The sequence below is a fragment of the Morone saxatilis genome, unplaced genomic scaffold, assembly GCF_004916995.1.
Source record: "Morone saxatilis isolate NCDOM2014 unplaced genomic scaffold, NCSU_SB_2.0 Contig0, whole genome shotgun sequence".
NCBI classification, from domain to species: Eukaryota; Metazoa; Chordata; class Actinopteri; family Moronidae; genus Morone; species Morone saxatilis.
Window position 1 is genome coordinate 13306893 of NW_023339650.1, and position 11788 is coordinate 13318680.

The 11788-nt window shown below is 41.1% G+C and overlaps 3 protein-coding genes across 21 annotated transcripts in view; all 3 read right to left on the bottom strand.

The window, feature by feature from the left end:
• Positions 1-3398, bottom strand: part of nphp3 (nephronophthisis 3) — an 18292-nt gene extending 14894 nt beyond the window's left edge. The window contains exons 1-7 of the mRNA XM_035656855.1: positions 3317-3398; positions 2436-2816; positions 1895-2020; positions 1658-1808; positions 1361-1513; positions 969-1102; positions 228-600 (exon numbers count right to left, since the gene is read on the bottom strand). Of these exons, the coding sequence (XP_035512748.1) occupies positions 228-600; positions 969-1102; positions 1361-1513; positions 1658-1808; positions 1895-2020; positions 2436-2759 (1261 nt within the window). The 5' untranslated portion in view covers positions 2760-2816; positions 3317-3398. The remainder of the gene's footprint in view (positions 1-227; positions 601-968; positions 1103-1360; positions 1514-1657; positions 1809-1894; positions 2021-2435; positions 2817-3316) is intronic.
• A 634-nt stretch (positions 3399-4032) lies between these two features.
• LOC118321514 (uracil nucleotide/cysteinyl leukotriene receptor) lies at positions 4033-6076 on the bottom strand. The gene has a single exon (XM_035652865.1). The coding sequence runs from the start codon at positions 5196-5198 to the stop codon at positions 4269-4271; it is 930 nt and encodes a 309-aa protein (XP_035508758.1). The 5' UTR covers positions 5199-6076; the 3' UTR covers positions 4033-4268.
• Positions 6077-6229: 153 nt separating this feature from the next.
• si:ch211-285f17.1 (sickle tail protein homolog) overlaps positions 6230-11788 on the bottom strand; it is a 104199-nt gene continuing 98640 nt past the window's right edge. For 11 of the 19 annotated variants that reach the window (XM_035652771.1, XM_035652725.1, XM_035652734.1 and 8 more), the window contains 4 exons: positions 11327-11407; positions 9576-11228; positions 8911-9042; positions 6230-7878 (listed from right to left, as the gene is read on the bottom strand). In XM_035652771.1, the coding sequence (XP_035508664.1) occupies positions 7330-7878; positions 8911-9042; positions 9576-11228; positions 11327-11407 (2415 nt within the window). In that variant the 3' untranslated portion in view covers positions 6230-7329. The remainder of the gene's footprint in view (positions 7879-8910; positions 9043-9575; positions 11229-11326; positions 11408-11788) is intronic. The other 8 variants (XM_035652756.1, XM_035652716.1, XM_035652835.1 and 5 more) reach the window with 6 other exon arrangements.

Below are 11788 nucleotides of genomic sequence, written 5' to 3' on the forward strand. Positions count from 1 at the left end.
TACCCACTTTACTTTCTTTACCCAACTCAGACAATATAGTTGTTTGGTCTCCCTACAAGTGAATGCAGCCGTTGTTACAAGCCCATACATCCCGTTTTGATTCACCATTGTATGTTTGTTACCCTACCTTCTGTCTGTCTTTAGTTAGTTCTGTTTTTTTCTTATAAATATACACATGCAGGTTTTGTTCTCAGCAATTTTTTTTTAACATTACACAATTATAATACTGTAACAGTTATGTTTTGATGGGCTGATGTTTTCCTCTTTTTTTTTTTCTTGACAATAGCTGTGAACCAAGAAATCAATACCAGCTGTGTAATGTATTCTGTGAGGATAACAATAATAAAGAAAATTGAGAAATAAATAAATAAACAATATAAGTAATGTACAATCTTGACTACATGGGGATATCCTGGTGTGGATAGGTATAGCACTGTACCTTGTGACAGTAGAATTGAGCAGAAGAACACACACAGAGCTCCTTTCAATCTCCTGTTTGCGCTCCACAGTGTATGAGGCAGAACTGTCCTCTGGGAAGCAGACGTTCAGGAAGAAATGGCCGAGACCCTCACACATTCTCCGTAACACAGGAGAGTGTTTCTGTAATAAAAAGACGAAGCAAAGATTTCCCAGAAAAGGACTAGATGCAGTTATCTACAAAAGTGTCATTTTAAACAAGGTTAACTCAGAGTCTGACAGTCAGACTACTCTTGAATTGACCAAACTAATTTCCTGAAGGTAGATTAAGTGCAGTCTTAAAATGAATGCTGTCTGTCAGTAGAGGTGCACTGATTATTTGGTCTATTTACTGTAAGTGAGTGGTGCAAGAGCAAACACCTCAGTACTAAGTCACATGTTAACCCAAGGTTAAATATTCTTGCTATTCTAGTCCTATTCCTGTGTTACTTTAGGCTATGTCACTGTCACAGTATCCCAGTTTGTTGACTTACAGTGCTCATCTTACCAACCTTAATAAAGATATCAAGCTCAGCTTTGGTCTCCTTGGTAAAGATTAGGTAGCACCGCACTGTGTTACTCCATAAGGCCTGGGGCACATGAGGGGAAACTTGAAGCAGACTGGCCACAGCAGCATCCCAGTCATCTGACACAAACACACACATGAGAAAAGTTGTGAGACAGACACATGATACCACATACTTTAAGAGTTATTCATATACAAGCATAAATATACACCTATTAATAAAGTTACAATACATATAGTAAGTAAAGGTCAATTTCTATAAAAGTAGAATTATCAGCATCATAGTAGCCACTATAACCATGGGGCTACTTCTGCCTTGCCCACAACCTATATAATGATGTCTCCTTCCTTCCTACAGACTTACTGAAGTTTACTTACCTCGGCTCACATTTGCAAAGGGTCCCTCCACGTCTATCAAACTGTGAGCAAACTCTGGTCCCCGGAAGGTCTGTTGTAACTGCATCATGCTACCCATAGAGGGCTCACTTCCCAGCACACCTCCAGACCAGTATTCACACTGTGTCCCTGCAGCTTAACACAGAATAAATAACACAATGTTTTTCATACAAAACAAGCTCTTGGATTTTGTACTGTAATTGCAAATGCATACTGAAAGGATGGATTGGTGAATAAAACAAAGAAAAGGTCCCAACATTGTGGATTTCTAGGTCTTACCAGTGACAGTGGTTTGGTTATCATCTGAGTCCGAATCATTTGGGTCATAGACCTGGATGCCCTGAGCCTGCAACTGCTGCAGTTTGGCCTCCAAGTCCCTCTTGGCCCGCAGGAGATCCTGAATTTCCTTTTCTTTTGTCTCCCGGAAAATCTGGTGGTCATTTAGCTAATTGGTTTGGTCTGCACACAGGATTACTAGAGGGAATGCTACACATGAACATTTCTGGTGTGTTTTACCTTAAATTGTCGTTTTACTTTGTCCCTGTCATGTTCAAAGGTGGCAGCCCTTTCCATAGCTTGGTACTTGGCCTCAAGAGCACTCTCTTTTTCCCGAAGGATCTTCTGGTAGGTCTTCTGCAGAGCCTGTTGTCACATTCACAATAATAAACACCATCATAAAAACTGTTAAAGCACCCACAAACCTTAAATGTTGAAGCCAAAAATCTTGTTCTGTGATCTGGATTTGAGTAGCCTCTAGTTCATGGATGCAGAAAGTAGGAGGCTGAGGGGGCTGAAAACATTCATCGCCTAATAAAAACCATCAGTTAAACGTTTCTCCTTTCTTATTGGGTTCTCTATGCATAGTGGACTAGTTTATGTAACATTGTTTTTTATCTGTTGCTTCTCGTGAATAGTGTATCCGTCTAATATACCTCCATTTAGAGCATCCTACCAAAATGTATGAACTATATCATGGTTAATGGTTGCTCTTTTTAAAAATAGGGCAGAGTATTAATAGACTGACTTCAAGCGCTCCCTGCTCCAGTTAAATCGTTACCTGCAGCTCAGCCCTCAGTCTCTTGTTCTCCTCATCAAGCTTGGCCTCCTTCTTCTGCATGGATGAGATCTCGTTATTCTTGCTGACACGGAAGATTTCGTACTCTTTACGGAGTCTTTCATACTCGGCAGCGTACTCCAGATCCACAGAGCCTGTGGATTTGAAACTGGCCCCGATCACCCGAGGTCCTCTGCGAAAGGAACTGCGCAGGAGTCGGGCTTTGGGCTTCACCTCCACTGGGATCTCACAGGCTTCCCCACCTTCACCCCCGTACCCATCCTCGATCACCTCTCCCGGGCTGACCAGAGAGGATGCGGTGCCCATGGTGGCAGCCTAAGCTGTAAAATAGTACTCAGCCTTTCCGGACGCCCATAGCTGCTCCTGCGCGATGAAAGACAGGACAGGGATGCAAAGTTACAACCATTAAAAAATGTTTTCACCGACCCAGGCTGTGGGAAATGATTGTGATTGGCTGCATAACAAACGCTAAAACAGCTAACCCAGCCAATGTAACTTATAGGTAACATTACAGCCACCGAGGCTAACTTTCTCCTACAAAAGCACGTTAGAAAAAGCTCACACGAGTTATATATAGAGAAGAGACCCAAGCTACAAAAGGTGACTTAAGGTTTACAGGTTTGCTAACGTTCATTATTCCTGTCTGGCCAATAATGATAAATTAAGTTGTAACTTAGCTAACGTAACAATACAGAAATAGCTCTTCAACAAGCTCGTCGCGATATTTTCCCTGGTGTAAAGACTGAAGGAATGACACAGTAACTTCCGTACATGTTATAGCTTCAACGTAATGTTAACTAAAGAGACCCAGAGTTTGGTTTAAAACATATGAAGTTAGGTTAAATAAACAACAGTGCACTTACGGTCAGCTCCCTTCACAGCTTCTTCCTGGCTGCCTTGGTAACAAGTCGATAATACGGGTGCTCGCACAGGTCAAACTGGGTAAAAGTCAATTGTTCTTGAGAGCGTTCAAAGCCCACCTGGCAGATATGGTGTTAAGGGTCATATTCTCCAAATTTGTGCCATTGAAGTCAAATATTATTGTATTATTATCACGCTATACTAAAAAGGTACGAATGATTCCTGCTTCATGGGGTGTGACATTTAGTTCTTGACACGTATCAAGTTTTCAAATGCAGTTATATATATATATATTTTTTAATTATATATATTTAAGGAAGTGAAATCTGTTATGCAAAACCTTTGTAAAAAACCTTACAAAAAAACAACAATCTAGGAATATAGAAAGTTGTGAATTTTTATCTATTTTGTAAAGGCTGGCTCTATCGTGATAGTTATTATAAACTGTGGGAATTAGAGGTCCTCATTTCAGCCTATTTAAACTTGTGTAACTGTGTATGTATCGGAGGAGGACTTGCTGACAAGATAAGTGAAGTTTTTACTTCCTCAATAGTGATCTAAAAGTGGAAATAAAATGATGTCACTGTTTCAGTTGCAATGTCTGAACTACTGTACAGTATACGTTTTGTACTTAATGTTTAGGTTACCATAACAAATATTCTAGAGGAATCTTACACCCAATTACACAAAAAAGTTTTTTATTCTTAAAGTTGGAAAACTAAAACACAACCAGAGCAGCATATTTGACCTACTAAGGTTCTCCAAACAGCATGTTTATGTTGAACAGTACTGAGCAAAGAATTCAAGTCATAAAATCATCGGTAAATAGGAGGAATAATTATTACTTCCTCTGCATTACTTTGAATTACTTTGTAACCCACTTCAGAAATCACCAAGTTGAACCAAGGTTGAATGCATTTATGTACATGTAAAAATAGTGTCCATATTTGTTACTTATTGATCATCTTCCCTGTTTTTACAGAACAGCTGAAGCAATTTGTCCCTGTATGCACGGTTCAGGAAAAAATACATCACAGGATCCAGTACACCACTAACACAGGTCAGTGCAGATGTAATCCGATTGGCTCTTCCCAGTGACTCACGGCTTGCTGCAGTCAGTTGGCCAATACTGTGGCTTTTGATGTAGATGACTCTGCTCACATGGTAGGGCACAAATGCAAACAGGAAGTTCATCACAATGAGAATGATCATTTTTATAGCTTTGTCTTTTACTGGTCGTTCCTCGTGTTGCGTCAGTGTCCTTAGTTTCATCAAAATCAGTATGTAGGAAACCACTATGGTGGTGAGGGGAATGATGAATGCCACAACAGTGGAAATCAAAGCTGTGGGCGATGTCTTTTCTAAGTACAGCATGTTGCAGACACCAGTTGAGTTGTTGGTCATATTCTTTTTCAAGAAAAGTATAGGACTCGTAGACACAATAACTGTCACCCAGAGTATGCCAACAGCTACCTTTGCATACATAGCCTTCCTAACTGACTGTGACCTTATAGGTAGTACCACAGCCAGAAATCTGTCCAGGCTGATAAAACTCATTAAGTATAGGCTGCAGTACATGTTCAAGTAAAAGAGGAAGCCTGCAAGTTGACAGACTACATGTCCAAAAGGCCAGTGGCTGTCAGACAAGTGGTAAACTATACGCATGGGTAAAATGAGGATATAAGACATGTCTGCTACAGACAGGTGCCTCAGGAAAACCTTTGATGGAGACGTAATGTCCTGGTGAAAGAAGGCCCACAGTGCCAAGGCATTACCAGGTACAGCGATGATGAAAATGAAGATGTAAAAGGTAGAAAATATCACATTTTCCTGGTGGGATTTACTGCCATAGAAGTCCCATATTTCCTCCTCAGAGATGTTCATTGTTGTTGTGGAGAGGATCAGCCTGGTACAGCATAGACACAAATAACTTAAGATGAATGACAGCCTAACATCAGGTGCCTTTAGTGATTCATCAAATCATACATTGTTATATCATAACAAAACTAAGACTGCAGGATGGAGGCTACATATGACAACAGGATGACTTGCATAGTGTGAGAAAATACCACTCATGCAACATCATGTGTCTTGTAAATGAGGTTTATTAAAACAGAAACTGCCCTGGCAACATGTCAGCATAACCAGTCTTGTAGATTTTTTTGAACACCTGAAAAAGATTACTTACGAATAAGCTCCTTTGAAGAGCTAACAAATGTGTTTATCAGTTTAAGTAGTAAAGACAATTTTCAGCACAAATCCGAAATGCAAATTAAATTCAAGATGTAAACATCTTTTTTTAATTCAAGTGGGATACATTTCTTTAGATAAAATAATTAAATATGTATGTTGTCTCTTTTGCATTCAGTTGAGGTATCACCAAGTTATACCAATGAAATTATACATATTGACACTTCCCCTAAACCTCTAAAATTGATTTGAAACAAGTAGAAACAATTTCAAACACAGAATCAAAAGATTACTTTAAGCGCTCAGTGACAATTAAAAATAAATTGACTAAATGTTTTAGGTCAAATGCTTAAATGTACAAAATGTTGCTATGTGCTTAAGTATGGTTTGTAGTTAACGCACCACTAATCTTTGTACTTTTCTATATAATCATGTAATCCAATGCAAGATTATAATAGTACATTTTCACTGTGTAAATAACTATTATTATTCATATTCATCTTCTTACCTGTAATTGTAGAGATACAAACTGCAGTTTTCTATTGTTAGCCGTTGAAAATAGAATACGAAACATTTGATGTGGAAGTGAGAACTGCTCTTTGTTCCTGCATCTCCACTTATATAGATACACACACACACACAAACGTACACACACACACACACCCTCACTCTTAATCACACAAGAATTAAACAGGAAACCAGAAACTCAAAACATTGAAGCTCAATGCATTACAAGCATGCAAGTCTTTATTTTTGCTACTCCAACACAGTTTTGTCTTTACCACATTGCTCCTTTATAGTATGATTTAAAGCTTTACAAAAATGAGAGAAAACCAGATATTTACAAAATCTATCTGTGCAAACATAATTCTTTTTTTACACCACTCTCCTAAAGTATTTGAAAGGCATGCATACAAATAAACTTTGGTATGTTAAAAAAACTACCTATTTTCTTAGTAGAAGCATCTATGTACATGTGGTAGAACCAATTCATCACTTTGTTTTTAGTACAGTTTACATTTAGACAACAATATATGTTAACTTAACAAACTGCAACCAACAGTACAAACACTGTGGTCAACACTTCAGCCATCACACACATAAATTCCCCTAAATGCTGTGAGTGGATTAGGCCTGAAGTGAATCATTGTACAACAACTTTGGCAAATAGGCACACTAAATGAAACTTGTATTACTTATGATACCACTTTCACACATCTGTAAAAGAAATTGGCAGTTCATATGGGTGAAAAATGAGAAAATACTCTTAGAAAACAGAGGTTAACAATGAATTAAACTTTAAAATGTCTGTATACACCATGTATACATTCATAAAAGGCATTTACAAGGGCTGTGTTGAATGTCTGGCAACATAAGAAATATAGAAGATTAAATATACTATGGTTATTCAATCTCTGCTTTGAAAAATAAAACATTTACATGGTATGTTGTGATTGTACATCAACTCTATATTCCCTAGTCATAGCTACAGCGAGAAAAATAGATTTTCAACACCATGAGAACCTTCCACTTCAACTACAAAGTGGTAAAACTATTATAAAATAGAACATCTGGTACACCTTCAAGAAAGAATCAGAATCCCAGTAAGTATTTTTCAGAATTCGAAAATGCAACTTAAAGGAGATAAAAGCATTGATGTGAGAAAGCCAGTGTCAAATAAAACATGAATTGGGGGAGTGCGTCACTTAATACTTTTACAAAAACTTTAAAACACAGAAAAGAAAAACCACAAACCAGAACTATATAAAATGACACATGACCAGATCTACCTGCTATGCGGTAAAGCCATGGGGCGATAATAGAGCTAGGTAGTGTCCTTAGCTGCTGTGGCTGTTGGGATGCAGGATTTGCCGCTGCTGCCGTTGTGGGACCTGTAGTTGGTGAAGCTGGGGGTGTGTATGGTACGGATGCTCTTTCCACCTGGGCCCAAAGGTGTGGGCGACAGAGGGGAGGGGGAGGAGGAGGATGAGGAGGAGGAGAATGAAGAGGAGGAGGAGGAGGAGGAGTGCACTCGACCATTCTGCGAGGAAAACGAAAGAGCTTTACCGGTGTGCTGTGAGGGTGTGGGGAGTTTGAGGGATCCGTTAGACAGGGAGGGGATGTGCGAGGAAGGTAGGGAACCGGAACGAGGAGTGTGAGAGGACAGGATTGAGGATTTTGTCACAGAGGAGGAGGAAGAGGAGGAGGAGGAGGAGGAGGAGGAAGGGTTAATGGGATTAGTAGCATCGGAGTTTTGTGCAGACTGGGAGCTGCCTTTAGTAGAGCTAGGATAAAAAGCAGGGATTTTAGAGATGGGTATAGTAGGGGAAGTAGTCTTATGATCCCCTCCCACTCTTTTAGCACTTCCGTTAGCCTGCAAACAGAAATGCCAAAACAGATACTGGTTGTCAAAAAAGAAATCTGGTCAAATTATACATGTAAAACGTAAGGCGATGTTAAAAAACTACATGTTATACACATAGAAACACACTATGACTACACAAACATTAATATGACTAAGACACAACTAAAAGACACCAAAAACAACATGTACAGAAGCTCTGTTTTTACTAGGTTACATGAAAGGTGAGACACATGAGACATGTTACCAAGAAACTGCAAAGGTTAGACAGCGTGATGACAGACAGCAAGGGCATCTTTACAGACTGCCTGAGTTAGAGGGATTGTTAGGCCTTGTACAGGGGCTGTGGGGGGGAATTCATAAGGGATGCATAGGAAGCCTGGAGAGAATTAGAACAGGGTTAGGAGTTTGAAGAGTGAGAGCAGACAGGGGAAATGTGGGCCAGTAATCCACTGAAATTGACGGTGCAAGATGGTGAGCTGTGGCGAGGTCTTGAGGGCAAGGAAATATATCACCGTGAGGTTAAGAAGCTATGCAGTAATGTTGGGTTTGAGCAGGGGTGCAATGTGAGAAGGAAGGTGCATAGCCGAAATGTCAGTTAGGTTTTGTATTTTAACATAGCCATAAGCATCCTGGGATTTTAGCAACACTGTTTAGGAACTCAGCTGTGATGGGAACTGGAGATGTGATGACAACTCAGATGATGACAGGATAGGATTCCACTTTTCTTTGCCATTTTTCCAGATTTTTTTTGTTTAGTCACCAACACAGTGAAACCATGAGCAGTGTGGACATGCAAAAGCATACAGTACAGTGATGTTATGGGGTAACAGTCAAGAGTCAAGCATGCCTTCTTGTTGAGCAGACTCGAGAGAAACATTAACAGATCCACAGTCGCCACCACGGTGACTTTATTTTTTTCAAAACACTTGAAATCTCACAGCTTTGGTAGTCTTTTTTTCCCCTAATAATACATGCCTCATGTTTTCGATCCCTATATGTTTGTTTCTTCTAGTCTCTGGTAAGGCCCTACAGTAAAACTACCTGTCGGAACTGCCTCTGAGCGTCCTGCAGTTTTTGCTGTTTTCCTGCTTTGTCAGTAGTACCCGGCGACTGCCTGGACTTCGCAGACAAAGGGACGGGCATCCGACTAGTTGGGGAAGCGACACTGGTATTCTGCAAGGGGATCCAAACGAAAAACAAAAGAAGAAATAAAACAAAAGAAAGAAAAAAAAACACACACCATATAGGAAGTATGAAAAATCAAGGCACTAACAGGTGAAAGAACCTGTTTATTCAACACCTCATTGATCAACACCAGTGAAAGATCATGCACCCAGTGAGACCATAAATCTTAAAGTCAATACACAGTTGTTCATGCAGTCAAGAATAAGGAAGATATCAGAGCTTAATCATCAGGACTATGTCTTTGATGATGAGTTTGTCACTTGCTGAAAACCTCAGAGTTTTAGCAGTGAACTGAAGGAGGAATATGGTAGCCAGGAACCCAACAAAATGCCACCCCCAATCATGTCACCATGATTTCACAGAGGGAGAAAACCACAGGGGACATTTCCAAAATTTCCAAGCACCTGTGTAGGGGATTAATGATTTTGTAATTTCAGTGGTTAGGGTTGGAGTGAAGGCAGGTTGTAAACTGAAAAAGAAGGACCCATAGCCTCCCGGAGCAACAAGAGCTAGAGAGAGACCTGTTGTACAGTGCTGGGGACACTGGGGACAGTGGTGGTGGTGATGGTGGTGGTGGTAGTAGGGATGACTATAGGGCGAGGAAGGAGCTGAGGTTTAATCTTCTTCTGCAATGAATTTTTGCTGGGTACCTTAGGGCCTGACCCTCTGGAGGTAGGGAGAGAGGAAGACCTCTTCAGCCCCACTCCTTCTGAGCTTTTCCCATTCCCTGCTTTAGCTTCCTCTGTGTAGACTGGCTCCCCAGGGGAATGTGGTCCCATCTCACTAATAGTGGTCTCTAGCTGCTTGATGGTCTGCTCCAGGCTGTCCAGTGTCTTGTAGGTATTCTTCCTGATCTCATTGGTCCTGCCAAGGGACTCAGAGTTCTGCCTCTTCAGCGCAGCCGAGCCTGTTACCTTTGGTGTGTCTGCTAAGGATTTTGAGCGTGCAATCTCAAATCTCTTTGCTTCTTTGTGCTGCCTGACAGTACCGTCACATTCCTCCTCGTCTTCATACACAACCACCTGTAAAGTCTTCTTGCCTGACTTGGTGCCAGTGCGAATCGCCTGGGTCAATGCCGCCAGCTGTTTCTTAGGGAACTTAAACTTGAACTTCTTTTTGCCATCCTGCTTGCTGTCACCATTTGACTCTAAGTTCACTCCGCTGTCTGTCAGCTCAGAGATTGAAGATGAGGATGAGGATGATAAGCTAATGTGGTCTGCATTGACCTGTGAAGAGCTGACCTTTTTGCCATCAACAACCTCAGTCCCTCCAGATTTTACCTGCAGCCCACCACTCCTCTCTGTATCAGACTCCTCACTCTCCTCCTCAATGCGCTCTTCTGCTAGCATCCTGTCCAGTTCCTCCTCACATTCAAAGATGGTAGACAGCCGCTTGTAAGCTGAACGGATGTCCATGGGCTCATCAAAAATGATGATGACGGGCTTCTTACTGAAGCCATTATCCTGTGGCAAGGAGGGATCCGCTGTGGTGTTCCCTCGGTTAGAGGCACTACCTACAGTAACGGTCTGGACACTTCCTTTCTTGGCATTCACCAGTTCCTGGTACTCTCCACAGGACAGGGCCTGAACTTTGGTGTTGGTGATCATAAATGCTATGTTATCAGGGGGTGGAGGTGCCTCTTCTCCAGGTAAATCAGGACTAAGACCTGCCTCCTCATTACCCTCATCACAGGTAGCTTTAGGTGGATTACGGTCCTCACTAGGAGCCTTTTTTGGTGGAGCAACAGAGCTTTTAGGTGCCTCTCTTATGGTATTGGTTGTGGTGGTTGCCACAGGCTCAGGTATAATATTCTTGCTAGAAGAAACATGTTGCTCGATGACTTTACTTTTCTTTTCAGTGTTAATTTTATTGAGCATTTTTCCCTTCTCCATTTCTGCACTGGTCTTCAAGGATTCAGAGCGTTTAACTTGCTTCCTTGGAAGTTTGAATCCTTTCAGTCCCACAGGCTTAGGTGATATAGGTGGAGGTGATTTTGGTGGTGGAGACATTGGCGGCTGCTGCTGCTGCTGCTGGCTTGGAGAATTGTCATTAATATTGACATTTGACACCTGTGATGGAGGCTGTGTGGGCTCTCGGTGTTCTGGGGTTTCCTCCGGTCCTGGTGGTGGGGGTGGATGCTCTTTGGGAATCTGGCCAGTCACATAGTATATGACCTGAGAAATTAATAAGTAGCTGTTTAAAATCTAAAAAAATCAAGAACATACATTAACTGTATATGAATATAATTTTTATAACTGAAAGTCATACATACCCCTTGGCTCTGTCGGACAGTAGTGTTGCCATTTTCATCTGTGTCTGGATCTTTATCCTCTCGACTGGGCTCTGAGCTCTGCTAGAACAGTGTGCGAGGGAATAATATTACTGTGCAACTGGTGCATCAGGCTGCTGTGGAATAACTGTGAATTCACATACATTATTGCAGCAGCATCCACAGTGCCAACACTGCATTGGCCAATTACCTTCCACCAGCAAATAGTTTACAGTATGTACTGTTCAGATGGACAGTTTCATAACGTATGGTATCACTTTTATATGCTGTTCTGACATTAAATGCTGTTTATTAAAATGCATGCAGGGACAATGAACATATATTACTATCTAAAAGCTAAGACTATGCTGTTTTATTTACAACATCCAAATCAGCTACTTATTGAAGGCTAGTGGTTTGTTGGGGAGGAGGCATCGGGACTAGGGGTGCCAACAAGCTGAGCAA

Coding starts and splice junctions, on each gene's coding strand:
- LOC118321514 (XM_035652865.1), bottom strand. CDS start 5,198: ATGAACATCTCTGAGGAGGAAATATGGGACTTCTATGGCAGTAAATCC.